The 23,883-nt window shown below is 50.2% G+C and overlaps 11 protein-coding genes across 11 annotated transcripts; 8 read left to right on the forward strand and 3 right to left on the reverse strand.

Moving 5' to 3' along the window:
- The first annotated feature begins 2,068 nt into the window (after positions 1-2,068).
- F5J12DRAFT_810676 (uncharacterized protein) lies at positions 2,069-2,798 on the forward strand. Its single transcript, XM_051744800.1, has 3 exons — positions 2,069-2,310; positions 2,372-2,425; positions 2,490-2,798. The coding sequence occupies exons 1-3, from the start codon at positions 2,176-2,178 to the stop codon at positions 2,520-2,522; spliced, it is 222 nt and encodes a 73-aa protein (XP_051603151.1). The 5' UTR covers positions 2,069-2,175; the 3' UTR covers positions 2,523-2,798.
- F5J12DRAFT_716180 (uncharacterized protein) lies at positions 2,780-3,752 on the forward strand (the record flags this gene model as incomplete). The annotated part of the gene is made up of 5 exons (XM_051740998.1): positions 2,780-2,831; positions 2,902-3,205; positions 3,262-3,290; positions 3,349-3,420; positions 3,547-3,752. Coding segments are annotated over 5 exons (663 nt in total), but the record flags the coding sequence as incomplete, so codon positions are not given.
- Positions 3,753-5,269: 1,517 nt separating this feature from the next.
- Positions 5,270-6,070, forward strand: F5J12DRAFT_715753 (uncharacterized protein; the record flags this gene model as incomplete). Its single annotated transcript, XM_051740975.1, has 4 exons — positions 5,270-5,537; positions 5,587-5,624; positions 5,678-5,766; positions 5,815-6,070. The coding sequence occupies 4 exons, from the start codon at positions 5,270-5,272 to the stop codon at positions 6,068-6,070; spliced, it is 651 nt and encodes a 216-aa protein (XP_051603153.1).
- Positions 6,071-6,907: 837 nt separating this feature from the next.
- Positions 6,908-7,895, forward strand: F5J12DRAFT_810705 (cytochrome-c from the OXPHOS pathway). Its single transcript, XM_051744801.1, has 5 exons — positions 6,908-7,031; positions 7,089-7,188; positions 7,244-7,361; positions 7,423-7,506; positions 7,561-7,895. Exons 1-5 carry the CDS (start codon positions 7,016-7,018, stop codon positions 7,567-7,569), a joined length of 327 nt encoding a protein of 108 aa, XP_051603154.1. The 5' UTR covers positions 6,908-7,015; the 3' UTR covers positions 7,570-7,895.
- Positions 7,896-8,176: 281 nt separating this feature from the next.
- F5J12DRAFT_889751 (ADP-ribosylation) lies at positions 8,177-9,739 on the reverse strand (the record flags this gene model as incomplete). The annotated part of the gene is made up of 9 exons (XM_051747360.1): positions 8,177-8,281; positions 8,338-8,512; positions 8,619-8,777; positions 8,831-8,942; positions 8,996-9,131; positions 9,190-9,303; positions 9,359-9,508; positions 9,561-9,587; positions 9,641-9,739. The coding sequence occupies 9 exons, from the start codon at positions 9,737-9,739 to the stop codon at positions 8,177-8,179; spliced, it is 1,077 nt and encodes a 358-aa protein (XP_051603155.1).
- Positions 9,740-10,372: 633 nt separating this feature from the next.
- Positions 10,373-12,151, reverse strand: F5J12DRAFT_810720 (ADP-ribosylation). The gene is made up of 8 exons (XM_051744802.1): positions 11,655-12,151; positions 11,487-11,601; positions 11,245-11,427; positions 11,082-11,119; positions 10,981-11,032; positions 10,892-10,952; positions 10,804-10,840; positions 10,373-10,743 (listed from the first exon to the last, which is right to left on the reverse strand). Exons 1-8 carry the CDS (start codon positions 11,791-11,793, stop codon positions 10,616-10,618), a joined length of 753 nt encoding a protein of 250 aa, XP_051603156.1. The 5' UTR covers positions 11,794-12,151; the 3' UTR covers positions 10,373-10,615.
- Positions 12,152-12,191: 40 nt separating this feature from the next.
- F5J12DRAFT_810728 (DUF1768-domain-containing protein) lies at positions 12,192-14,000 on the forward strand. The gene is made up of 9 exons (XM_051744803.1): positions 12,192-12,473; positions 12,534-12,598; positions 12,671-12,887; positions 12,936-13,067; positions 13,121-13,207; positions 13,257-13,350; positions 13,406-13,599; positions 13,656-13,736; positions 13,785-14,000. The coding sequence occupies exons 1-9, from the start codon at positions 12,471-12,473 to the stop codon at positions 13,863-13,865; spliced, it is 954 nt and encodes a 317-aa protein (XP_051603157.1). The 5' UTR covers positions 12,192-12,470; the 3' UTR covers positions 13,866-14,000.
- A 103-nt stretch (positions 14,001-14,103) lies between these two features.
- Positions 14,104-15,099, reverse strand: F5J12DRAFT_903950 (ubiquinone biosynthesis protein Coq4; the record flags this gene model as incomplete). The annotated part of the gene is made up of 5 exons (XM_051748468.1): positions 14,104-14,136; positions 14,184-14,531; positions 14,599-14,825; positions 14,879-14,971; positions 15,003-15,099. 5 exons carry the CDS (start codon positions 15,097-15,099, stop codon positions 14,104-14,106), a joined length of 798 nt encoding a protein of 265 aa, XP_051603158.1.
- Positions 15,100-15,189: 90 nt separating this feature from the next.
- On the forward strand, positions 15,190-17,346 carry F5J12DRAFT_810741 (uncharacterized protein). Its single transcript, XM_051744804.1, has 5 exons — positions 15,190-15,913; positions 15,936-16,022; positions 16,080-16,624; positions 16,724-16,890; positions 16,947-17,346. Exons 1-5 carry the CDS (start codon positions 15,452-15,454, stop codon positions 16,988-16,990), a joined length of 1,305 nt encoding a protein of 434 aa, XP_051603159.1. The 5' UTR covers positions 15,190-15,451; the 3' UTR covers positions 16,991-17,346.
- Positions 17,347-19,080: 1,734 nt separating this feature from the next.
- On the forward strand, positions 19,081-21,891 carry F5J12DRAFT_810746 (uncharacterized protein). Its single transcript, XM_051744805.1, has 5 exons — positions 19,081-19,730; positions 19,768-20,347; positions 20,403-20,453; positions 20,501-20,698; positions 20,752-21,891. The coding sequence occupies exons 1-5, from the start codon at positions 19,116-19,118 to the stop codon at positions 21,594-21,596; spliced, it is 2,289 nt and encodes a 762-aa protein (XP_051603160.1). The 5' UTR covers positions 19,081-19,115; the 3' UTR covers positions 21,597-21,891.
- F5J12DRAFT_810751 (uncharacterized protein) lies at positions 21,892-23,536 on the forward strand. The gene is made up of 8 exons (XM_051744806.1): positions 21,892-22,021; positions 22,082-22,099; positions 22,155-22,500; positions 22,566-22,645; positions 22,696-22,736; positions 22,789-22,939; positions 22,993-23,157; positions 23,220-23,536. The coding sequence occupies exons 1-8, from the start codon at positions 21,968-21,970 to the stop codon at positions 23,385-23,387; spliced, it is 1,023 nt and encodes a 340-aa protein (XP_051603161.1). The 5' UTR covers positions 21,892-21,967; the 3' UTR covers positions 23,388-23,536.
- Positions 23,537-23,883: the final 347 nt, after the last annotated feature.

Below are 23,883 nucleotides of genomic sequence, written 5' to 3' on the forward strand. Positions count from 1 at the left end.
CAGCTCTGGCCAGCAAAAGTGATTTACTGATGCATACAATCAGGCCCATCCAACCCCCACACAGTGTTCACCCAGCATCTACAAATCAACAGCCCACCCAAGAACAGCCCCCTATTCATGTACAAAAAGGGAAGTGAACATCAACTGCTAACCTGCCACACTTTCATCTCATGAATGAAGAAGCTAGCCAAAGCAGTGGGGCATGACCATGTACATGGACACAGACTGAGGATAGGAGCCACACTGGAATATCTACTTCGAGGAGTTCCCTTCGAAGTTATGAAAGTCAAAGGGAGGTGGGCGAGCGACACATTTCAACTCTATCTACGGAAACACAACCAAATCCTCGCACCATACATACAAGCCATGCCTACAGAAACGGCTACTGAGTTTGTATGCATCGCCATGCCACCAGTCCGCTGAGCCCACAAACATGTATCATGAGTAAACACCATTGTCCTCCTATCTGTTGGGGATCCGAGCGTCAGCCCATCGCGTCGGACAAGGCCCTCCTAACACCCGGGATCCGCAGCTGATGCTCGTCTCAGATCACCCTCTCATCAAGGCCGGAAGGCGCTTCGCGCCTTCGCCCACTCCTGCTCATACGTATCATACAGCTACCAATCCCACACCTTTCCCTCTCCGAACTCGTATAGCTACGATACGCGAAGACACGTGCCCCGTAGACTTTTCCGTTCGATATCATCCCCCCCACAGTACTAATCTCTTACGTACACTTGGACACGCATTCACTCGATAGAATCCCATAAACTTGAACTCACACTCACTCGATAGAATCACCTGTAGAGTCGCTTGTAAATGTAAAGAACTACGTCACGTGCTTTCCCCAAATGCGTCCAGGAGCGCCCGAAGGGCTTTGGTATCATACACATATCTTTTGTTTCAAACCAATGCTCGACTCGAGATCTATAAAAATCTGCCGCTTTGTTGTGTCCCTACCATGGCTACATACAACTAATTTTTTGGAGGCGGTTATCCTCGAAGATCTATGGGATCTGACCAATCTTTTGGTGGATTTGCTTAAATTGATGTATTTTGAGCACATCTCGCTGCCCACAGTACAATTTTTCATTACAAAAAAAAACAGAGACTAGTCATACAGCATATGAGAATCCCTCTCTGGCCGTTAGATGTGCGAAAGTGCGACTGCATTGTGGTAGAATCGTGATTATGCACCCCCTGTTGTTTTTGCAACTCCGGTTAAGTAATAGTACACATGTTATCTGCACACAGCAGGCGCTGGTTTACCCTGGAACTGTCCCACCTCTGGTACTTAGGCCCATCCTCATTCGGCTAGCGTATCAAATCCAGATAACCAACTTGCTCCTGCGCCCGTGAATCTTAACCTGAACAGTACTATCATGGTTTGATGATCAATGTATTACCTTGTATTACCCGTGTCCGTGCCAACTTCATCAGCACGAGAAACCGTCGGCGGTGCACGGCCCACGCGTTTAAGTACTATGTATGTCGTCTTATGTGGACTACCCCATTCGAGCGAGCCAATTCGCGTTAGCTCTGCTTACCAGCCACTACGCAGCTGTCTTCCTTGTTCTCGTCTCACCTCGACGAACAAACTTAGTGTTCGGCCCCTAATATAGAACTCGAGCTGAGATCGCGACAAGGCGCCATCGTGATATGACCATTGCAGGTGGATTTGAAGGTTTCGCTTAGTAGAAACCTTCCCGCTCTCACACAGCACCTGCATCTGCGACAGCCCCCCAGCTGCGCAAGGACGAGCGATTCTCCTTTGGGGAGTTCCCTGCACGGTTGCTCCCCAAAATTATCATATGATACGAGGTACATTTGACACCTCGAACCCCTGGTTCCTCATTTCCCTATCTGCCACCTAACGTGCCAGTTCATTCTATACATGCCCTGGGTGGGCGTGGGCGTTAGTTTCACTAAGATATCACAGCCTTGCCACGAGAACCCATCAGTCACACGAAGGGAGGCGGTGTTCCAGTTGATGGCGATCCACCAACGAGGATATTCCCTTCTCCCTCGATGTATATATCCCGCTTGGACTAGTGACGTGAGCGTCTTACCCATTCCCTGTTTTCTCCTGCGCCGGGTTGACCTTCGGGCTTTAGCTGTGGTTACAAGGAATACGAGGTCGAGAATTGCCCCCTTCGCTCTTGCGCCAGGTTGGCCATGTCGTCAAGTTTTCAGTTGCCATATGATTACGTCAACTACATCTGGTCATTGGCTTTCCAACGCTATCGCGAGCTCCAGTTCGCCACGATCACACTGATGGTGTATGATCATGCTATCACCCTTGGAAAAGAGGCGAGTCTTTCACGCCATCCAACCAGTTGCCCTGTATACCGAGCTAACAGGATGCCCACAGTTCGAATTTTTTTGGTGTGGATCATGGAGTCTGTCGAAATTTCTGTATCTTTTGGTGAGATTCAAAGGTCTTCTAATGCCTGTGTGCGTGCTAGGCTAAGGGGTGGGTGATGGGACAGATTCGATACCTGTCTCTTACGCTTGTAGTGTAAGTATTGCACTTCTGATAAGCGCCGGAGTCATTGAATATCTTGATTGCAGACTGCTGTTAGTAGGTAAGTCTATTATCCCATTCATCGATGAGCGAAGACTCATTGCTGTTTCTTCATTGTTTCAGTGAACTGCACGACAGAATATGTGAGTGATGTTGGCTACCATTGTCACAGAGCCTGAGCAAGTTGCTAGGCGTTAGTCTCCCATAAAATACTGTGGAATTGGAAACCAGGAGTGACCTTCCTTTCGAAGGCCTTTATTCTTTGCCGCTTTTGCGCTGTCAACAGTGATCATGTTACTTTGCCAAGGTGAGTCGTCTCCCCAATCCAACGATTTTCCTTGTCCCCGACGCTTGTTTTCCATCCTCGCAAAATAAAGCCGCCGTCACCCTTCGCGTGTGGTATCTTTTTTCTCACAACGTAATCGTCCGCACCGTTGCCGTGGGCGCCCTCTGCGCCAGTACAGCAGCTTCGTTTGCCATGCTCCCCATGTTCTTGGGGAGCATCGAGAAACTCTTTACCTCCGGTTCGCCAACCCGTTTACAAATTCCTGGACAAATCGTGTGGCTTTGCGTTCCCGCGTTGATCGTCCATACTCTCTTGTTTGCTTTGAAAGTCTATCGGTTCGCACAAGGCTGGAAATCACTTCACGTGGAAGCACCGTTGCGCAGATTTTTCAAAGAGTCAGCTCTCTGCATTCTTCTATGCACCTTTGACTGACCATGTTTGGGTACTTCAGGGGGATGCTGATGTATGCGTTCGCGATGGGTGTGGTATAACATTCTCATTTCTACGAAATAAGAACTTAAAATTTGGGACATAACAGGATCGCTCGTCTTCTCAATCATATGCCTTTCGTTCACCGCTCCTTCTCAGCTACCGGTGCGTACCAACGCTTGTTGCTATTCGCTCTTTTGAATGACTGACACCCGCTCAACTTGGTCGGCGGTTAGACTTTCATTTTGGCTCTAACTAGGTGGGCCTCCTACCGCGTTAGATGGCTATTGCATATTGTTGTGCTGAGTTCCGCTGAATTTTTTTCTGTCTTCCAGCTTCCCCACAGCAGCAGTCGTTGTGGCCGTGTCTCGCGCCATGCTCAGTATACGTTCATTGGCAGCCACGTTCCATGTCGATCCAGAGTGGCTCCTTAACCATGCTGAGATGAGCCGGCTACCATTACGCGAGGGACTGAACAAGAGTGAGTTCTGTGTTGAGATCTACACCGACTGATAACCCGACGATGGGTCATTCGGCCTCTTTGTTCCTTGGGCTCAACTTGAATGATTGGAGGACTGAAGACGTTCTGGCTATATGACAAAAATGTTTCATATATGCATTGGACGAACATATCCAGATATTTAGTTGTATGTGTAGCATAATAGCCTCCCCACCTTCCTCCTCACTGCGATTACTCCTACAAAGTGAGCCGGATTAAGAGACTAATCAATATGTAGCGTAGGTATGTATGTGATAGTTTTGGAGGATAGGAAACTTTACCAGAAGGTCGCATCCTCGTCTGCATGTGTGCCTTAAGAGCTTTCAGAGGTTGAACGTACATCGGATTTGCGGCAGCTAGTGGCACTTCTTCTATACTTGTAAATGCGAGATAAACAGCGGAGAAATATAACTTTCACTGACAACTAGTTTTTGGGCGAAGCAGCGGTGGGAGTGGTTAGTACAGTCGTGGAGATCTTGCCGAGTCCAAAGCGGACGGAAACGAGTGTGACCTCCCTCCCCCCTACTTTGATCACTGAGGACAATTTCCAACGGAAACCCCAAAGCCGGACACCCAAGGTAAAAGCAATTCTGGATAAGCTGGGGATGACTCAAGGATAACAATCCCCAAGCTGCAGAATCATGAGTACGTCGTGCATTGCCATCACAGAAAGGTTCGTTGAGAGACGAAGGAGTTCGATAACAATCTTTGACATCGTTGGTTCACGTGTTGCCACGGAGCACCCGATGTGCGTAAACAGGACGCACATGTCCACGAGTTTCGACGGCACCCCGGTACCCTCAAGGCTGGCGGTGACGACATGTAGGATGTTCCCCTCCTCGATACTAACGACAACGCGCATACAAGGCTCGTAGCGATATCGACCGCTGTAGTGGCCGCACTGAACCTCGTCCATCTTTGAAGATGTGAGTGAATTTCGTGAGCCCTCTCGACACATCCGAACTTGCGTCGGGGAAATCCGACGACCAGATGAAGTAAGCACCCCTGTGCCTGCATGGCTAACGCACGGTCAATTGACGTCGGGTGTTCAGAGCGAGATGAACGTCCGCCCTTTCTCAGCATCCTTGCCCGGTGGGGCTGTTCCTGTGTAAGCAATTGTTATCATAAGGACAATCACTCAACTACTGCCGTTACCAGTGCTGGACCTTCTACTGGTAAGGGCTACACGGCGAGTGTGCGTGTCGACGGGGTCTCTCCTCGTATGAAGCACATTGACACAAACCGATGCTGCAAGCACGTTGCTAGCACGCATCACTAACACCTCACATCTTGCGGTCAGCTGCTTGGTATGCATGTTGTGCACAAACCATGCAAGGACTCACCTCAGAGGCAGACTTCCTTCCCTCTCACTCTCCGTTTGCAGCCAAAGTCGTCAGTGCTGCCGCGACTGCTTCCGTTGTCATTGCGAGCATGTCTATGCCCTTGTCTCGTCAATCCATCTCGGTATGCTAATCAACCCTTTAACTTCTGAAAGCCGAACGATTGAACGCTAGTCTATCAGCTGGTCGAAATGCTACCATTTGCATCTTCCTTATGCATACTCGCCGCCCTTGCCACTGGCTCATTTGCCCTCCAAAGTACCGCTGCAGTCTCCTCAGCTCCCGATGTCAGTAAATCTAGGATGTATTCAAGCGCAATATCCAGCGTCATAGCAGCGGTGACACCTATGCTGGCGTTGATATATTTCTGCCCTCTGTACCTGCTCTATAGACATTCTAAGCGCAACCCACGTCCATTGAACAAGATGTCTGGCATGCGGATGCAACAGTACGGACCACGTAAGCCCTGCAGCATAATACAGATCCATCCGTTGCTCATGCAATGTAGTCGTTTATGTCTTCCTGTTGTTCAATAGCTTAGCTGCGGTCAGACGTGCATTCATTCCGAAACACGGTGCATTGACACCTGCATATTCCAGATTGCGGATGCCACTTGGTTGTTACTCCAGTACAAGTACAACAACAACGCCCCCGACCCGATGTTGCGGTCAGGAGTACGGTTCCTCTTGTGAGTTACCCTGTCTCTGCTTGAAAATGATCTTCTGATGCACTTTAGATTTGCTGGGTGCTGGACAACTGTGACTGCCGGCACATACACGCTCTTTTTCTTAGACCCCATATGGTCTCGTCGCCCGATTGCGTCAATTGGAACGCAGGCAGTTTGGGTCCTGGTGACGTGGGTGTTCTGGGTCTCAGGGACTGGGCTTCTCGACAAGTCCTCTCCGTTATTCACAAGCTTCTCGTGCGAAGAAGTGGTGTACTGCGGTCAACTGAAGGCACTCTTCGGCAAGTCAGTCTCCCGATTTTCCTGACTGTCTACCTGATGGATATCTCCAGCATTAGCGGTCATCGAAATGTGAGCTCTTAAGCCAGTCTCAACACGGGTTTTGATCCTGAATTCGATAGATTAACACTGACATTTGGTATGTTGGTCATCGGATGGCTGGTGTGGCAATCTGCCCGCAGCATCCGGCAGCCAATGGTAATAAGGGTGCCTTCTAGTGGAGGTTGGTGATGCAAGTGTCCAAATTCAATTGCAAGTTCGAACTTCCCTCCTTTACCGCCCATGAAGGGGGCAATCAAATATTTCGTTTCATCCATGTACCTCGACAGATCAACCCAGATATCTCATCGCTCATTCACATCTGAGGGACAATTAGGGCAGGTATCGGAGGTCTCTTCTTACAGTAAAGTCGTCTGCTTTGTGTACAACTACGTGTGCAGCCATATGTGCGAGATATCCAGATGTCTTCGTCTATACCACCATATAACCCTGATTCGGCTTGTCGTAATAAAAGACGTGACGTACCTATAGACTAACATGTTCACTACGGACTTGTCTCATATTTCTACGATATGTTAAGAGGTCTATTGTCCCCCTATAGTAACGCTGTCAATGGAGTCTGGATATTATGTTCAGTACTCTACTGTTAGCCTATAGGTGGCAAGTTCTCGACTCAGCTAGATTGCAAATGCTGACAGTAGATCCTATGTCAACATTTGCAATCGGAGGTACATGATGCACTCAACGTCAACCTTGCAGACTAACAATTGACAGTCTGCGGAGTACTCACTGCCTCTAGCCAATCAGATATTTTGGATTGGTGCTTACAAATGCGGAGAAAACCGGCAACTCCCTCGGCATGATCGGGAGCTGAAACGCTTTAAAAAAGTTGGAGCTACATACATCATCCTCTGTCTACTACTAATCCTAATATATTTTCTTTTTTCCTCCTCGATCGCCCAGACCTTCGAAAATGCCTAAAGCTGCTGGTATGATTCTTTGTTAACCTGTCGTGTGGGATGGGTGAGCTAACAATCCCGGTGTAGGTGACGCTGCCAAGGGCGCTGGTCTCTTTAAGACCCGTTGCGCTCAGTGCCACACCGTCAAAGCAGGCGAACCCCACAAGGTCGGCCCCAACCTGCATGGGTACGCTGCATTTAGCTATGAGAGACATCTGATGGGCTCACCTTGTACATTCCAGCCTTTTTGGCCGCAAGAGTGGTACCACTGAGGGGTTCTCGTTCACCGCTGCTAATGTCAACAAAGCTGTCGTTTGGAATGAGGAGACACTCTTTGAATACCTTGAGAACCCCAAAAAGGTGCGGAAGAACTTTTTTTTTTTCGCAATCCCGCCGTCCGCCGATGCACGGTGTTTTGTAGTACATTCCTGGCACCAAGATGGCGTTCGCAGGTCTCAAGAAAGACAAGGACCGTAATGACCTCATCGCATGGCTGAAGGAGTCGGTACGTTCATGCTTTGATCCAAGGAAGCGTCCACCGTCTCATTGCTCGCATCAGACTGCATAGATGTGTTCTCCTTTGGCAGTCCTACGTTGCTCTCACCCGCATCTACCACTATTGTAGTATCTCCCTGGTCATATTCTTATAGACGACTATGCTCTGACACCCCACTCACATGGCAATGTATACTCTCGTTTATGCGGAGAACTGCAAGACTTTCTGATAACGAAACGTTCGCCTGAGGCAGCCCATTAGTAACCTGCATGGATACCCTTGGCAATCTATTGATTGGCCCGCAGCTGCGTTTATGATTGATGTGTTGTGACCTCTCAGCATCAGGACCTTGGCGCTGAGTACTTAAGTATGCGAGCTTTCGAATATTCACATTCTGGTGACATCTGGTTGGGTGCGATACAACAGTCCTCCGTTAATGTAACGTCGAGTCGTTGAGAAATAGGCCCTGACGCGGAGATGCAACTATGAATACAAATATCATTCTGATAGATGCGCTGCGACAGTCGGTGATGTGCATAAATATAATATGTGCATCTTATGAAGTAACTGGCCTCAGCTGGCCACTAAGCTGGCACTGCCGACCAATGCGGGTACCCGAGTTTCGGTATTAGAAGTAGTCTATGTACACTTAGGAGAAATGAACCGCCCGCGCCACAGATCAAGCGTCGTACATGACGAGGTACGAAGGCCTGATAGCGTTCTCCGTGTAACAAACAAGTTCATCATAATTGAGGGAACCACCAGTAGCAACTTCAGCGAGAACCTTAGGTAATGCAATATGTTCGTCGGCGGTGAGGGAAGAACTTGGGAATGACGTACCGAATCGTAGCCAGGTGGTGGAGCAGTCAAGCTGGTGTTATCTTGCATCATCTTGTAACCCCTTCCGACTACAACTTTGTTGAGGAGAACGGCCTTCAGTTTCGATGGTTTCACGTTGTTAGAATAGTCGTTGGACTTGGACGAAGTGGATGATGTATAGATTCCCGCACCGAATCTAAGCAATGGATTCAGATCGCAATTTGGAAGCCGGACATATAGAATATAGGCTTGCCTGCCCCAGCCCGTCTTCTTGCCGAAGAGACTCAAGCTATACGACGTACGAAGGATCCCACATAGCTGAACATGATTGAGAAGAACAGAGGGAGCTATTCCCATTATCACCGAGGAGGCACTCCCTCGTGGTTCCGTGCCAACGGCGGTTCTCGTTTCCGGGCGACCGCCCTGTAGCAGCAAAGTTCCCTCGAGCCTCGACTTGCGCTCTACGTCGCGCATGTAAAAACAAAACACTAAGAGAAATCCAACACGTACGTACCGGTATGCTTCGTATTTAGCGATGGAGGTTGGGTGTCCAATGACCTTATATACTCTGCGTACAGTGGGACATGATGTCTGGTGTCGCCAGGAGGCCTTAAACTGGTCAGAAACTACGCCATGTCCGTTGAGTGACTAGGCTGCTTCGAAGGCGAACGTAGCGTACCGCTCCCGAAAGTATCGTGCCCTTGCGGCACTTCAAGAAGGACCGGTGCCTTCTTCGTCGCCTTGGAATGACATGTCTGGCTACAAAAGTGCCCTTTCTTCTTAGGGCTCCCACAAATTAAACAGCCATTCTTCAGCTGGCCTGAAGGGTAATGTTGTAAGTACTGCTACAAGAGCGTCGAGTGTCGGAGTTACAGACTTCGCTGGCGCTGAGGCTATTCCTGCGGCCTTTGCATTCTTTGCACATGTCTTGCCACAGAAAGAATGCGTAGTGGTACCGTCATTGTACTTGGGTTGCTTGTGACAGTACTGTTCGACAAATATCAGTTATCCACCAAAGAACGAGAAGGTCAAACTATCATACATCGCACAACTGAGATGCTGGCTTCGTACTCTTCCTTTTCTGGGGAGGGTTGTTGGTCGTCCCTCGGTTCGGCATCTTAGCCGCACAAGTCTTGCTACAGGATGAATGCGTCTTCGTTCCATCAAAGTACTTGGGTTTGGCATGGCAGACCTACGAGAGCCTGGATCAGCGGTGCACGTGTTATCCCTCGCGTTGTACGCACATCGCAGAGGCTATTTGTTTGCGCAGCCTGCGGCACTGGATGAGATGTGCCAACCGCTGGTTGTTGGGCTGCCGGCTGACTGCAGCCTGTACAGCCTGTGCTTGGCTGGCAAGATATTGGCCGGCCATTGTCCCAAGGACCGAAAGTGCGGCATGCATTGGTGGGAGGGTGGTACTCATCTTGTATCAGTGGTCCTGCCTTAAATGATGAGCGGTGATATGAGTGCCAAGTGTAGGTTATAGAAAGATGGCTCTCCGGGAGCGTAAAGTTGCAGATGGGCGTAGGTAACTGCCACTACATGAAGATGCCACTTTATAGCACGGGCTCACATTGGTAGCACGCGACGGGGATGATTCGTGGCATGCGACGGCCGCATGTTCACCACACGGGACACCTATATCTTCAACGTTAACTGCCGCCTGCGGCTCTTCATTGCGATGGCAATGAACACAGGTCTCGGGCACGCCGATCTGAGCAGACACGAGGCACGTAAGTAAGGCATCCTACAATAGCATCGAGTCAGGTCCCTCTAGCACATTCTGAATAAACACACGTACACCGATGTTTGTGAGGGAACAGTTACGATGAACCCTACATGCGGGAAGTGCAAGCGCACCGTAGGCTACACGTGCCTTTCCAGGACTTGCTGGTAAACGTTTGAACCATGCGACCAACAGCGTTTGCGCCACGAGGGTCTACCCCGGCTCTGATTCACTTGTGTCCCAGCGTGCGACTTGTCCACCACGCGAGTAATAATGCGGCATCCACCAGGCCTGATTACTTCCTGTGTAGACTGTCCAAGTCAAGTGGTGGTTGAATACTTCGTGGTTTCGCAACATGGTACTTACTACGTAAATACACTGTTTTGCTTTTGTTATTGTATTGGTATTATGGTACGGGTACTTTACAGTAACTAACTTGTAGTGTATCGTCTAAATCGACATTTCAACTGACGGGTGCGGTTGAGGAAGGAAGGACCGTCTTCCTCTGAATAGGGAGACCGTTAAATAATAAATACCAAGGACAAATCTTCGAAAAGGAATGTTCAGCGGCAGCTATGACGCAAGTGGGGTCTTGAACATCGAAGATATGAATTCTTTAATCGTAACGGGGGATTCCTCCTTGTGTCCATATACTACCAGGTACGCAGGGCGAATGGTATCATTGTGGTATGTGACAGTTTCTGCAAGTGCCACAGTTAGTGGGTAGGACTCTTGTTTGTGAGGATTGGAAATACACGAACCGTCGTAGTTCAGGTCCCGGCCTATTTCTCCAGCGATCTATAAAAAGTGTAAGAGGTGTAGTTACTCCAAAGCAATGTACGTCCGCACGGAGTGATATCCCATGGGGGGTCCGATGAGATCAACTGCATTACGATATCGTTTGTAGGGGCTTTCCGACGACAACACGACTGACTAACATCACACGAAGACCAGCATCATTGGAGAGGTTAGAGACGTAATCGTCTGCCTCTAGAGCACATTCAGCCCGTGCAAGAAGCGCAGGGAATATAGCACTCACTCGACGAACAGGATGTTGTGTATATACCGTGTCCAAACCTGGGTGTTGTCATGAGCGTGCAAATCAATTGAGCATATTCGCGACATGTACCGTTTGAACGCGTTCTTGGAACCTTAAATTCCATGCATGTGAAGGAGAATATCCCAGAGTAAAATGGGAGGACTTACCACACCTCGTCACATCGAATGAAGTCCGTAGTATTGAGCACAAACTACATTTTTGAAGACTACATAGGAGTACATTGTTCCTGGTCTCGCCCAGTAAACATGCTCGATCGGTACCGTGAAAAAGCAATTGCTCGTTTCCTCTCATATCTTTTGCCCGTACAGTCTGCTGGACAGAAGATCTACACAATCGAGAATAAATGAACCGCAGCAGCAGCAGTCTAGAACGCAGAAGACGTGCCTATAGGCCAAATATGACTCCAGCATTGATTCCGGCCAGAGGACTTTAAAGATACAATGGATTTGTGGCCTATCTTTCTTACGGTGTCGCCACCCTTTCTTGAATATTTGCTCAACTTCGTATGTATCACTTTTGGCATGTCATTTCCACAGAATGATTGGCACTTACTCTCTGAAAAACGGCGATTTTCCCGATCAATGCGGAGCAGGCGATTCCTTCGACCGTGAACAGAGTTTGCAGAATTATCAAGAGAGAATTCGTCCAGTGGGGGGACATCTACCCAGTCGTCTTGCCCGCGAACACCCATGGTTGTCAATCTAAGATCGTCAGGAAGGATGAGATGTGCCAACAAACATCACCGAATTTATGGGATAAGGAATGCAGCCCTCCTCACACAAATCGCACTGCTTCTGCATGCAGCGCAAGAAGCGGACTGTCGGGGTTTGTGGCACCCATATATTCACTGATGGTCCGAACCATTTGCATTTGGCTTGTCAACTCGCCGAGATCCGGCCATTCCTCGGAGGAATCTGTTGTTGATGGTACATAAAATATTTTCTGTGATCGAGCGTGTCCATGGGGAGGAATGGCAATGCGGCTGAATATCACGGAGACCTGACATGCTGCAGACGCATTGTGCAATGGCGATGCTATGAACCTCACCGAGATAGGCAGGTGAGTAAGAATGAAGCTTAGGTAAACACACTTGACTGCCGCCTTGAGGCGTTGGACTGAACTGGATTGCAAGTAAGTATCGCTAGTAGCCCGTGGCGACGATCGTGGTCTACTCATGGCGTATCCAAATGCACTGGTTTCTGGTGTTCTACGTTCAGTTGAGCGGCTGCGCCGACGGACCCTATAAGAACGCAATTTTGCTAGACCGTTCAAGGTACTCTTCTCTTATCTCTATCCACCTCCGTCCCTCAAAACATATTCGTCAAAATTTTCGGCCTACTCATCGTCGCACTCGTGATTGGCCTTGGAATGGTAGATACCCGTCGAATCATGAAATTCTTTAGAATTGGAGGTTCACCAACTACGCCGCAGTCTGCTGCTGGTACTACAGGACGCGTACAAAGGCCAGTTAGCCAATACTATGCCCCTACGTCAAGGCAAGCGTACGCTCCGGAAACACATTTTACTGAGAACTTAAACGGAGACCCGTCACGGCCTTTTAATTTCAGTCAAGACAATGATGCGGATGCAAATTACCCCCCGCTCACGGCCCCATTGGTACCAACTGGTACATCTATTGCTCCATTCAAAACTAGGCGCCAGCCTCCTGTCTATTTCTACAACAAGGGCGCTGCATTCTACGAATTCACCAACTTCTCCCCTCATCCTGTATACTACAAAGGCAAGAGATACCCAACCAGCGAGCATCTCTTTCAGTCATTCAAGGTACGTTCCCTCACACAAAGTTATTCATAGTCGTGACCTTCCTTCCAGTTCATTGATGACCATCCTGACATCGCGGAACGTATCCGGAATTGTGGTGAACGGCCCATGCTCGCTTTCGACGAGGCGCACCGGCACCAGAAATGGGTCCGTCCCGACTGGCGACAAGTCAACGTAGAAAAGGTGACCTGCCCGCATTGTATTGCCCCTTCTATATATTTTAACCCTTCTCTAAGATGGAAATTGCGCTGCGACTCAAATTCATCCAACACCCTGACCTGAAGGCCATGCTCCTTGGAACTGGAGACGCTGAACTCGTAGAGGCGGGTACCTTGTCAATATGTTACTTTGTGATCTTACCGACAACTGCAGGATTCTCCGAGAGATTATTTCTGGGGGAATGGTGCCGACAAAAGTGGTCGCAACGAACTCGGAAAAGCGCTTGAGCGCCTTCGTGAAGAGCTGCGTAAGTAGGACGGTGCAATTGATCAGATCGTCCGTGCCGATATTACTTGTGATAGGCCACGAGGATGATCCAGACTATCTCCCGAGCGTCAGGCGCGATGCGAACCGGTTCTCAGTTCAGGACCTCACATCTCTAGTCCCAAATACCAACGTGCGACAGCCCGGTGCAAACCGGTTTTCGGTTGCATTCACGGCTGGCTCACCAGCTAGTTCCCACACCACATCCAACAAGAGCCCCGGCCTTTGCGTGGTACGTCGAGATGCTGTCAGAATTGCGTACCTTGGCGGCGCTCATGGTCGCCGCAGTTTTGTCAGTCCAGACCGAAATATCAAAATCACCAGTACTGTGGAAGAACCTGCGCCACCGAGGCAGCCAAAGTGTGTAGCGTACGTCGTTTCTCCTGCGCCAGTGGGACTGTCGCTCACTTTTACCAGTTTTGCCGTGTTAACCCCAGACACGGCAAACACCCGTTCTGTTCAAGAACTTGTGCTGCTAAGGCGAGTGGGGGTGTCTAAATATTATCGAAGTTCCGTAGTCAAGATCCACATCGCGGCTGGACTGCTATGACTCTGTGTTTACGTTGCATTCCGACCACTATTAGTATCCTTTTGTATGACAATACACACTCGTAATACGCCACAACGTTCCAGGCTTAATTTCTTTGTCGGGCGAGAGCAGCACACCCAGGATGGGCGGACGTAACAACACAACTTACGGGAACGTAGACGAATACAAGACCGATTACTGATTCCTCTATGGTGCCGCGGGCACAGCATCAAACGTGCACTTCGGGTAAAAGCCTAGGCGTGAGCCGCTGGTGGAGGTAAACTCACACCCACTGGTGGATCCCATACCCCAAGCTCCCTCTTCAGTTCGTCCAGGTCCTGCTCCCATCTTTCTTCCCAATACACAGTTATCAAGCATCTGGCATTACTCCCGCACTTCATTGCCCAAGGAATGAACTCGCGCCATAGCCTGTCACGTTGTGGGGGTTTTAGTTTGATGGAGGCGCCGAGAGCGAGAGCGGTCATTGGGAACCCAAGGTTTGCGAATTCGAAGGCCTTGAGAACCAACTCGGGCATGGCTGAGACTTTCAGCGCAAAAAGGGCGTGATAGAGGTCATGGGTCTCACGGTATCGTTGCATTACATATGCGAGTTCGGGGTCGTCTATATAGTGGACCTGTACTTGGGGAAATGCATAAGGAATTGGATCATAACTACTTTCGATGCAAGTGGGGGAAACTGACTGGTTCTCTTGAGTCTGGATTGATCTTGCAAGCTTCCAGCCAGCGGGTGTAAGCTCTGCCAAAGGTATTGTCTGGCAAGCTCTTCAGTCTCTCCACGTTAAGGGTATTCGTGTTCACGCGTGGCCTATCTTTCAAGATCCTCCGACCTTCGGGAGAGTTTAACATTGCGTCCCGTAAATTAATCAATGTGAATCCTGCGGTAGTTTCTCCACACGCTGCGACCATGTCTGTACACGTTCGAATGGCGTTGGTGTTTGACAACTGGCACCCATGAACTTACCACCACGCCTCGGGTCTACGAGTGCCATCATTGCGGAGCCAGCGGCAAGAAACGTCCGCTCAAACGGAGAAAGTGGTATGTGACCAGGATAAACTGGAGTGCGTGGGGCGCTGCCTGTGTGTACCGAGGCAGCGAAGCAGTCTTCTTGGGTAGCTTGCAGTGCTGCATTTCAGAGGCAGCAAGAGTGCTGCCCTGTGATAGTGGCACTGGATGGAGGCCATCATCGAGGTTGGTGACAAACCCTAATCCTAGGATAGGGCCCGCGGACTTATTTTCTCTTCAGAACGTGCCGAGCGCACCGCAGACTGTCAGTCCACACTTATATATGTTCCCGCATTGTCCTCACAGCGTTCTGAAAGACCAGCCAATGGGTGCATAACTGTCGGACACGAACATGCTTTGTCTTGATTTCCCATCAACGAGGCCTATATCCAAAGTAGGCCTTGTCAAAGCCTTATCATCACGAGTTCGGTGGACCACTCCCTCGGGATGCGGTGGACGCCCATCCCACTCTTCATGGTCAAAGCACCGCACGTCATGTCCAGTCCTCTATAAAATCATCGCCGAGAGCGTATGTCCGACATTCAATCACTCTTCCCTTCCCCGCGAGCACCCTTGATATCCCTCATCTCCACGTGCAGTGCAATGGCAGACCGCAAGATGACTGCTAAAGCGGTCCGACCTGGGGCGGACGAGAAATGCGAACTCCGTGTTGATACCAGACGCTTTGGAGCTGTCTTTGACATGGACGTTCCAGAGGATATCTCTGTCAACTGTGGCGACGGTTCCAGTGAAGAGGATGACCAGTGTACCATGTCGGAATCTCAGTGGGAGTTTCATGCCACTGTTGCGTCTCACACCACCCAAGCTTCGGACACTCCGGCCGGGGACAGTACGGTCGAAAGCTGTTCGTCCACCCTCAGTGCCGCCCAGCAGGTCGTGGCCCATTATCGAGCTTTGGAACTCAGAAAGGAACAGTCTCGTGCTTACAGGGAGAAGGAATTGCCTCCATGCCCTGACGATTCCAATTCTATGGTTACTGCCAATCCGACTATAGATTCCCGAGTCGACTTTGGATATGGCCTGGCGACCTCCTCCTAAGATTCATATAGCTTCTGCAATTCAACAAGAACTTGACTATGCCGTGCGTTCATTGCATCCCTGCGTCTTCTGTGTAGCTCATGCCCGTCTCTGTGTCCAGAAACAGCAAGCTCGCGAAATGGTAATGAACGCTGGACTTTCGCTACGGGACCGGGTCCAGTGTAGGCGTCAGGGCTGCTCAGACGTGCTGGAAAATGCTGAAGCTCTCAAATATCACCTGCATTTCCACAATATCGGCGACGCGATGGATGGTCATAGTAAAGGTCACCGTACTCTTGCAACCAATAAATCATCCCTTCAAACCCTCAATCCCAGCGCTCAACCCCCCTCGAAAGTCACGGGTGAATACCACAACAATGCACGTTCGAAGCAGCCTTCTCTCTTCCCTGTGACGTCTTCACGTAAACCATCCATCGGAAGCGGTCACCAGCCTCGCCCTTCGTTATCCTCCGAGACTCGCGCTCACGTGAAGGTTTTTTCCCCGCATCCTACACCTGCGAATATGCTGGACGTATCTGTGCTGGCCAGCACTGTAACACCCGTTCGCTCTCCATGTAAAGAACCTGCGCCCCCTGCTGCAGCTTCTGCAAATCGCCATCGCAGGACTAGGACACGAACCATGAGCGGCAGCAAGGGATGTTCGAGGTCCAGAGCATAACATATCTATCGCCGCCCTTATATCGCCGCCCACTTCTCCGACGCCCTACCCTTGCGACTCAGCGTAGGAATGTCATGGCTACACAGGACCAACCTGCCCTTTGCGTTTCCTCCCGTTGATTCAGGTGTCTTCATGCAGACAGAAGATCCCATTACCTCCCCTGGGAATAATGGCGCCAGGGCAAAAAGTCCAGAGCGAGCCCGGAGTCCAATTAGGGCGAAGAGTCCCTTTAGAGCCAAGAGTCCAATAAGGGGTGTGTACTTCCGTCTACCCTGTCGAGTATCTTTCTTCCCTTATCGCGCGTCTCAGACGGGTTGAAATGCATGTTATCGATTGCTTGCATCGGCGACTGAGGGTTTCCTCGCGTCGTCACTCGGACATTTCATCTTTCCGAAGACGATCTTGATACACATGTCTCGTGTATTTAAACAGCTGGAAGGTCTTCCTTGATCGTATTCCAAATGGCTTGTTTCGGCCATATTCATTCCAAAATTCTTCTAGTGTTTTATGCTGATTTTACATCGTACTGTATTGCATATTATATCGCTGTTTCTCATGTTCCCCTTGCTGCTCCGCCTAACGCATTTGTATCCCATGTTCATACCATCTCACTGCTTTCTTGATACCACCGCAAGTTTTCAATCATCTTACGCCACTTCATAATTGTACCTATAACTGTCACTCCCTTATTCCCCTGCTGCGAATCGACAATTGCACGATCTCTCCTTCATATTGTAGTTGGAGACCTCCGACCACTACTCAAATACAGAAAGCAACGCATAAATACCTGCACACCACCACACAAGCTCATAGTATCGCAAGTCAAAAGAAGACAGTCACTCCTTCAAAAGGAGGAAGTTGAAGGGCTGAATTTGACTCGTTGCATCATGAATTGCTGACTGGTCATGTACGGAAGCCCTGGTGTTTTCGAGTGCGGGTCTGTCTCTGGGCTGCAGAGGAGCTGGGAGTTCGCAATGACGATGATCGTCCAGTCGAGAATGTGATTCTGGAGTAGAAAATAAGCCGAATATATTGGCGGTGGCTGCATCCCCCCATACACGCGTGTATAGTACATCGACGTTGACTCTGCGCTAACAAATAGATCCGGGGTAAAGCAACCTCGAGAGACAAGTGCAATCAGAAGAGGGAGCATCCCTTTCCTTAGGGGTTGGCACAGTCAGCACAGGTCGGAGGAAGGACTAGTCCATGACTGCGACCGTCGGGAATGAACCCCAAGCTAACTTAGTGTCGTCACCGGGGTACAACCCTTGATTGCCGCGTGCGGTCGAGAGTCGCATGGACGCGGTGGGAGTGGTGCTGGTCATTTTTTCGGGGCGTCGACACAGGGGTCCAGGTTGTCGTGGGGTGATTGGTAAGACTCTGTAATAGGGGCGGGCTGATGGCCGGAGCCCGGAGGGGGGGATTAGGGGAGTTGGGGAGTTGACGACAACACCCTGTCCAACCTCTGCCTTTGACACGTCCCAAAGTATTTAAACTGACCGCAAACCCCTGTCGTCGTTCCACTGTGGAAAATCAGCAGTATCAAACAGTAAGTGTTGGTGTTGCCTCTCGCACGTGCGACGTTGAAGCAAGGCGGCTAGGAGGCCAGATAAATGAACGCTCCCGTGATGATGCAAGGGCACATACCTAACGATGGTGAAACCCACGCTGTGTTGGCCTTTCTATTGGGAACAGATTATCAGGTCCCCGAATGATGACTGTTCGCTCGGAAGGTACAGAAGCAGATGATGTCAGTGTTGCCGAAGTAGAGTCAGTTTTTCAGCCCGGAACGACGATTCAGAGAACGCGGATAGAAGTGAACGGGAGGCTCTACCTGGTGTATTTCGACCGCCCTTCTCACCAACAGGATCGAGAGAACGGATCATATCTGTTCCTGCGTATGACGAACTGGGGCAGAGCTGAGAATCTCCGGCCTGAAGATGACATCATGGACATCATGGAGGTGTTGGATCGGTACGTGGTCTCCTGGCACAACTACGCTCATTGCATGTGATGTTGAACGCGGAGAAGACTTGACAGGCTCTTTCCTCCTTCTGTGGGTGTGCGAGATGCCTAGGATATGTGCAACAAATAGTTAGAAGATCACTGAGGAATGTCAGGGAACCAAAACATAGCGATTATATCGATGCCCAGCCGTTGGAGTGCCATTCCGAGCTGAGGGGGATGGACTAATGCTCAACGCGATCTCAGACATTTCGGCCGTGTGCTCGGTGAAATATACAGTGTCCGCATCAAGACGTGGGTGGGTCACCGAGTCTCTGGTGTATCTGTGAGTCCCGGCCCTACAAGTCCTCAGCTGATCTGTCCATGTTGGAGTGCAAATGGGGAAACTAATATCAAGGGTCACGTGAGAGGGGTTATACACGTCGCGTCACGCGCATGTCACGGGGATGTCACAAAGGACTGTCTAGTTCAGCATTGTCACGCTTTTCCTGCCGTGCAAGTTCAAAGTTGACGATGAACCAACCTCGCTACAGTGTCCTCAGCCTATTCGATCCCCTCACGACGACGCCAACAAAGGACAAAACTGACTCTGACAGAGATGTTTCCACACCAGACTCGGCATCAGGATCAGACAAGGAGAACGCTGTACCCCACTACAGTGGGCCATGTAATAACAAGCACGGCGACTCGGACGAGCTGACCATGACTACGTTCTTTAACAGAACTTATAAAACCCAGCATTCCCACATTCCCACAGCTCCACTCAGAAAACGTCTCATCGACGTTGGGGATGCGACCGTGACGATGGAGGATGCCTCCGAGATGCTATCAGCCCTTGCGATATCAGAGGATTCTGCACGCGACGCAAGAGAGGGACCGTCTTCCGATGGGGGTGACTTATTTCATGGCGATGCCACACATCATCCAGAGACGGAGGAAGTACAGACACCAAGACCCCCTCGTTTCCCAAGCCAAGTCCGCCCCCCTTTGGTAGACATTTCCGTCGACGTAACTCCTGTTTCACGCAGGAAGAACCACGGCCCCGCGTCCGACCATTGCTCTCCTCCGAATACCGTTGTTCGTGCGCCAAATTTCCGCCCTCCCACAAACATCAGTCCATTCCCCTTTGTCATCTGTAATGAGCGCAATGCCTCGACGTAACAAGGAAGAGTTCTCCACTACGGCTGTAGCTGAACCGCCGTCGGGGGAGGACGGTGTTGTAATATTCGTCTCGGAGTTTACGCAGAGCAATCAGACATCGAATTTAGTTGCAGCCTACCCCCTCCTCACTGAGACGCATTTATCCGAAACGGCGTTGCCGTCTTCTCCTTCTTCTGTTCCCGAACCCCTTCCTGAAGCAAATGCTGCGGACGTCACGGAGGATCCTGCCTTCCTTTCGGTAGGACCTCAGCCCCGGCCCCGTTCCAAGACTACTTCGAACCAAGGCCCGGACCCCGTTCGATATTCGATTGACCTCCAGTCCTCATTCAACTGGCAACTCCAATGTCCTGATGCATCTTTCGACCTTCTGAACGACCGTATTTCCTTCTTTGGCGGCGACTCATTCACGTTGAGTACGGACGGTGATGAATTCGACGCGGGTGCGGGGGAAGAAATGAGGGAAGTACTAGCCAAAAGACAGAGGGAGAAAGCGGAGAAGGAGAAAAGGCGAGACAGCTCGTCGAGTGACGTGAAGCTCGATGTGGCGCCGGCGGATTATGAACCAGACTCTCCTCTTGTTACCTGTAAGTTTTACTCGACCGTTGATGATAGCAGTGTTAACCGTCGCCTTTTTTTTAGTGTGTGGGAAGGCCGTAATACCAGTGCCCCCGTCCCCTCTGCACGATTCGAGTATGTTATGTTCTTACCCACTCGAGCTCTGCTCATTAGTCGTGTAGTGCCGGCAACAACAAGCACAACTCAAAGACAAGGTCCGCTAGTTAACACTGTGCCATCACCATCCGTCCATCCCAGCTCTAAGTCAAGACGAGGAAGCCTCGTACCCTTAATCAAGGACCCGAGGGCTAGCGCTTTACGGAAAAATGAGCCCATTTGCGAACCGGAAGCTTCCGAAGCATCACCTGGACCCCTGATGGGTATGTTTTGTTCTGTCTACTTCTTAATGTCCACTGTCTGAGCAACCATGGAGAACGAGTCAGATCTCTTCAAATGCCCGATGAAATTACTACGTCACACCCGAAAACTATCACACCCCCAAAGGATTCGTCGCACCCATCTAAGTTCGTCGCACCTGCGCCTGTCCAGGCGCTCCGAATCGTCAAGCGGCCGAAGGCCCAGTCGCAGTCAGACAGTCGCCCGACGTCAGTTGCTTCTGATTCTAGTGGGACGAGCAACGAATCAGCTGCCGGGGAACGACGACCATCTCGGGAACCTGATTCTGATCCTGCAAGGGCGTTCCGTCCGCTGTCTCTCCACCGTCCAGTTCTTAAAGGTGTCTTGCGCCCACCCCCAGGGCACTTCCCCCCACCTGGGCAACTGTCGGGTACCAAGCCAATTTGTAGCATGACAAGTAGCGCCGAGGATGGGAGAAGAGTCAGCATAAGGAGTAAATTAACAGGCGCGCTGGGCTTGAGAGGGAAGGCTGTGGTTCCCCCTGTAGATATCGAGGTCGTGACCGCCGTTGCTTCGACGGTGGTTAAGTCACACCCACAGAAAGCTGGTGCTGTTCCTGCTACATCCAGTGCCACGTCGAGCAAGGCGCCCAATAATTCACAAGCAAAGGTGTCCTTAGTGACCGCTGGAGGGCTTGGTGCTGCCAGAGCCCTTCCTGCCCCTTCGCGCTTCGCAACTGTTTCCTCCGGGGGCGTGTCTGTCACTTCATTGGGTAATACCGTTGGTAAGAATGGTGTATCTGGTCTTCCCCGCCCGGTGCCAGGCTCGAGGCTTCCTATGCCGGGATTTGGGATGAACAAATCAAAATCAACAATGTCCGGAACGACAACTATTGGTAGGTCTGGAACCATACGTCGATGAATGAACGCCTTCACGGAGTCGATGAGATCTTTCTTTGGGCGGAAATCCAGCGCAATGCAACGAAATGCTTTTGACATGCTCTACATTTCACGACACGCCACATATACCTAGCATATGCATATCACTACCTCGCTCTCCTGCATTTGTTGTCCTCGTCAATGATTACCGCTTTGTTTATCCACCTACACCATCGGTTTTCCGCTACTTCATGATAGGAATGATTTTACTTACATAGCTCTGTACCACGACTGTGCAAGTGCCATCCTCATTTAGAAAGTCGAAGTGGCTGCTCCAACATCACATACGGCTTGACTAGAACACTCAGGCTGCTCGGTTCACTGTCATTACCCAACTTTCTTTGAAAGACCACCATGCCTCCCAAGAAGCAGAACACGCCGTCTTCCTCCAAAGTGAAGGAAGACAAGGTGCGTCATGATCTTTGTGGAAGGCATCTTTCGTGCAACTGATCAGCACGGCTTGTGAAGACGTTTGGTCTAAAAAATGTGTGCATCGATTGCTCCCACCGAAGATCATTTAATTAATCATCACGGGCGACAGAAAAATAAGTCGGCCAAAGTACAGAAACAGGTGCAGCAGATTCAAGCACAGGCCGCTCTGGCAGGTAAATCCAAGCAAGCGCTTGCGAAAGAAAAGGAGAAAGAACTGCGAGCAAAAGAGAAGGCTGAAGAAGAGAAACGCCGGAAAGAAGAAGCTGCCCTGTTTAAGCCCGTGCAGGTACAGAAGGTGCCATTTGGCGTCGATCCCAAGACGGTTCTGTGCGCGTACCTCAAGGCTGGAACATGTGAGAAGGGGAACAAGTGCAAGTTCAGTCACGATGTTAATGTCGGGCGGAAAGTGGAGAAGAAGAACTTATACGAGGACAGTAGGGAAGAAAAGATGCAAGGTTCGTGATGTGCAGTGCTTACGGTCTCCGCAGGTATTTTGTATGCTAAATTGCACCGAACTAAGATACTATGGAGAACTGGGACGAGGAGAAACTTCGCAGTGTTGTTCTGTCGAAGCATGGCAATCCACGTACGACCACCGATGTGCGTTTACATTCCACATTTATCAGCCTGTTTATTACCAGCGCGTCTAGATTGTGTGCAAGTACTTTATCGAGGCTATAGAAACGAACAAGTGAGCATCATCTAGTATCTCCCCCCCCCCAGTGCAAACTATATTTTTGTAGGTTTGGTTGGTTTTGGGAGTGTCCCAACGGAGACAAGTGCCAGTATCGACACGCACTACCTCCTGGCTTTGTCCTCAAATCAGAGAGGAAGGCTGCGGAAGAAGCTGCAAAGGCAAACGTGATCAGCCTTGAAGACTTCATCGAAACCGAAGTACGTTGTCTGACTTGTGACAAAGCCCCGTGCTTACATAGTTGTAATGGCAGCGACATAAATTGGGTTCGAATCTGACTCCTGTGACACCGGAAACGTTTGCCATTTGGAAGAAAACACGAATGGACAAGAAGCTAGCCGAGGCTGAAGCTCTGCGTAAGGCCAAAGAACAGCAAAATGCCGCTGGCAAGAATACTGGTATGAGTGGTAGAGACTTGGTAACGGATCCTTTTTCTTCCCGTACCTCGATGCGATTCTAACACACGATGATTCAAACTAGTTCCAATTCAATCCCGAGTGGTTCGAGGACGAAGAAGAGGAAGAAGACTGGGACATTTCCCAATACAGACGCACGCAGGAGGAGGAGTATGCAGAACTACGACATTCGGAGCACAAGCTAGGTGACTTGAGCCTAGACGATGCGGACGCGGATGGAAGCGAACGCTGAGCGACTTGCATCTGTCCTCGACCAGTATTCGTTGTATCATAAGATGTACTTTACACTTGATTTTGCACTTTATAACCTGTTCCCGGTGCAAGTTTCCTACTTTCCGTTAGCTAAGAGCATAGATAAACACATGTAGGACGTGAACAGAGTTCCTCGGCATCCTCCCGAGCCATCCCGCCTGAACCATGACATATTGTGGATGCCCAGCGGGGCCCACCCAAATGCCCCTTGCCTGCCCCCACGCAAATTTGTCGAAAACATGTCAGTTTATTCCGCGAAATTTGCAGCCAAATAAGCAAATTTTCCCAGGCGGGAGGGCGGCCTGTCAATTGCGCGCGTGCAGCCGAGCTCCAAGCGCAAGTGCCACTGAGATCACGTGACCGCTTCCCGCGCCCGAACACCACTCATCTATAGTGCACGTCACCTAGTCACCACCACTTTTGTACAGTGGCAAATTTGGTTAAGGACTGGAACATGTGAGTCACATGACCACAGG

Source organism: Pisolithus orientalis (assembly GCF_024613125.1).
Source record: "Pisolithus orientalis strain OTSU chromosome Unknown F5J12scaffold_5, whole genome shotgun sequence".
Classification (NCBI taxonomy): Eukaryota; Fungi; Basidiomycota; class Agaricomycetes; order Boletales; family Pisolithaceae; genus Pisolithus; species Pisolithus orientalis.

What these genes read in the sequence shown, in the direction of transcription:
- F5J12DRAFT_810676 (XM_051744800.1), top strand. Translation starts at nt 2,176, where the DNA reads ATGTCGTCAAGTTTTCAGTTGCCATATGATTACGTCAACTACATCTGG. An exon ending in CTATCACCCTTGGAAAAGAG is followed by an intron (nt 2,311 to 2,371) that starts GCGAGTCTTTCA and finishes GGATGCCCACAG; the next exon opens with TTCGAATTTTTTTGGTGTGG. An exon ending in CGAAATTTCTGTATCTTTTG is followed by an intron (nt 2,426 to 2,489) that starts GTGAGATTCAAA and finishes GTGATGGGACAG; the next exon opens with ATTCGATACCTGTCTCTTAC.
- F5J12DRAFT_810705 (XM_051744801.1), top strand. An exon ending in GTCGGCCCCAACCTGCATGG is followed by an intron (nt 7,189 to 7,243) that starts GTACGCTGCATT and finishes TGTACATTCCAG; the next exon opens with CCTTTTTGGCCGCAAGAGTG. An exon ending in ACCTTGAGAACCCCAAAAAG is followed by an intron (nt 7,362 to 7,422) that starts GTGCGGAAGAAC and finishes GGTGTTTTGTAG; the next exon opens with TACATTCCTGGCACCAAGAT.
- F5J12DRAFT_810720 (XM_051744802.1), bottom strand. Translation starts at nt 11,793, where the DNA reads ATGGGTGTTCGCGGGCAAGACGACTGGGTAGATGTCCCCCCACTGGAC. An exon ending in AAATCGCCGTTTTTCAGAGA is followed by an intron (nt 11,602 to 11,654) that starts GTAAGTGCCAAT and finishes ATACATACGAAG; the next exon opens with TTGAGCAAATATTCAAGAAA. An exon ending in GATGTGACGAGGTGTGGTAA is followed by an intron (nt 11,120 to 11,244) that starts GTCCTCCCATTT and finishes GACAACACCCAG; the next exon opens with GTTTGGACACGGTATATACA.
- F5J12DRAFT_810728 (XM_051744803.1), top strand. An exon ending in GACAAGTCAACGTAGAAAAG is followed by an intron (nt 13,068 to 13,120) that starts GTGACCTGCCCG and finishes CCCTTCTCTAAG; the next exon opens with ATGGAAATTGCGCTGCGACT. An exon ending in GAGACGCTGAACTCGTAGAG is followed by an intron (nt 13,208 to 13,256) that starts GCGGGTACCTTG and finishes CGACAACTGCAG; the next exon opens with GATTCTCCGAGAGATTATTT.
- F5J12DRAFT_810741 (XM_051744804.1), top strand. Translation starts at nt 15,452, where the DNA reads ATGTCCGACATTCAATCACTCTTCCCTTCCCCGCGAGCACCCTTGATA. An exon ending in GGCAGCAAGGGATGTTCGAG is followed by an intron (nt 16,625 to 16,723) that starts GTCCAGAGCATA and finishes ATGGCTACACAG; the next exon opens with GACCAACCTGCCCTTTGCGT. An exon ending in AGCCAAGAGTCCAATAAGGG is followed by an intron (nt 16,891 to 16,946) that starts GTGTGTACTTCC and finishes CGCGCGTCTCAG; the next exon opens with ACGGGTTGAAATGCATGTTA.
- F5J12DRAFT_810746 (XM_051744805.1), top strand. Translation starts at nt 19,116, where the DNA reads ATGAACCAACCTCGCTACAGTGTCCTCAGCCTATTCGATCCCCTCACG. An exon ending in ACATCAGTCCATTCCCCTTT is followed by an intron (nt 19,731 to 19,767) that starts GTCATCTGTAAT and finishes CGACGTAACAAG; the next exon opens with GAAGAGTTCTCCACTACGGC. An exon ending in AGACTCTCCTCTTGTTACCT is followed by an intron (nt 20,348 to 20,402) that starts GTAAGTTTTACT and finishes CCTTTTTTTTAG; the next exon opens with TGTGTGGGAAGGCCGTAATA.
- F5J12DRAFT_810751 (XM_051744806.1), top strand. Translation starts at nt 21,968, where the DNA reads ATGCCTCCCAAGAAGCAGAACACGCCGTCTTCCTCCAAAGTGAAGGAA. An exon ending in TAGGGAAGAAAAGATGCAAG is followed by an intron (nt 22,501 to 22,565) that starts GTTCGTGATGTG and finishes CACCGAACTAAG; the next exon opens with ATACTATGGAGAACTGGGAC. An exon ending in AAGACTTCATCGAAACCGAA is followed by an intron (nt 22,940 to 22,992) that starts GTACGTTGTCTG and finishes TTGTAATGGCAG; the next exon opens with CGACATAAATTGGGTTCGAA.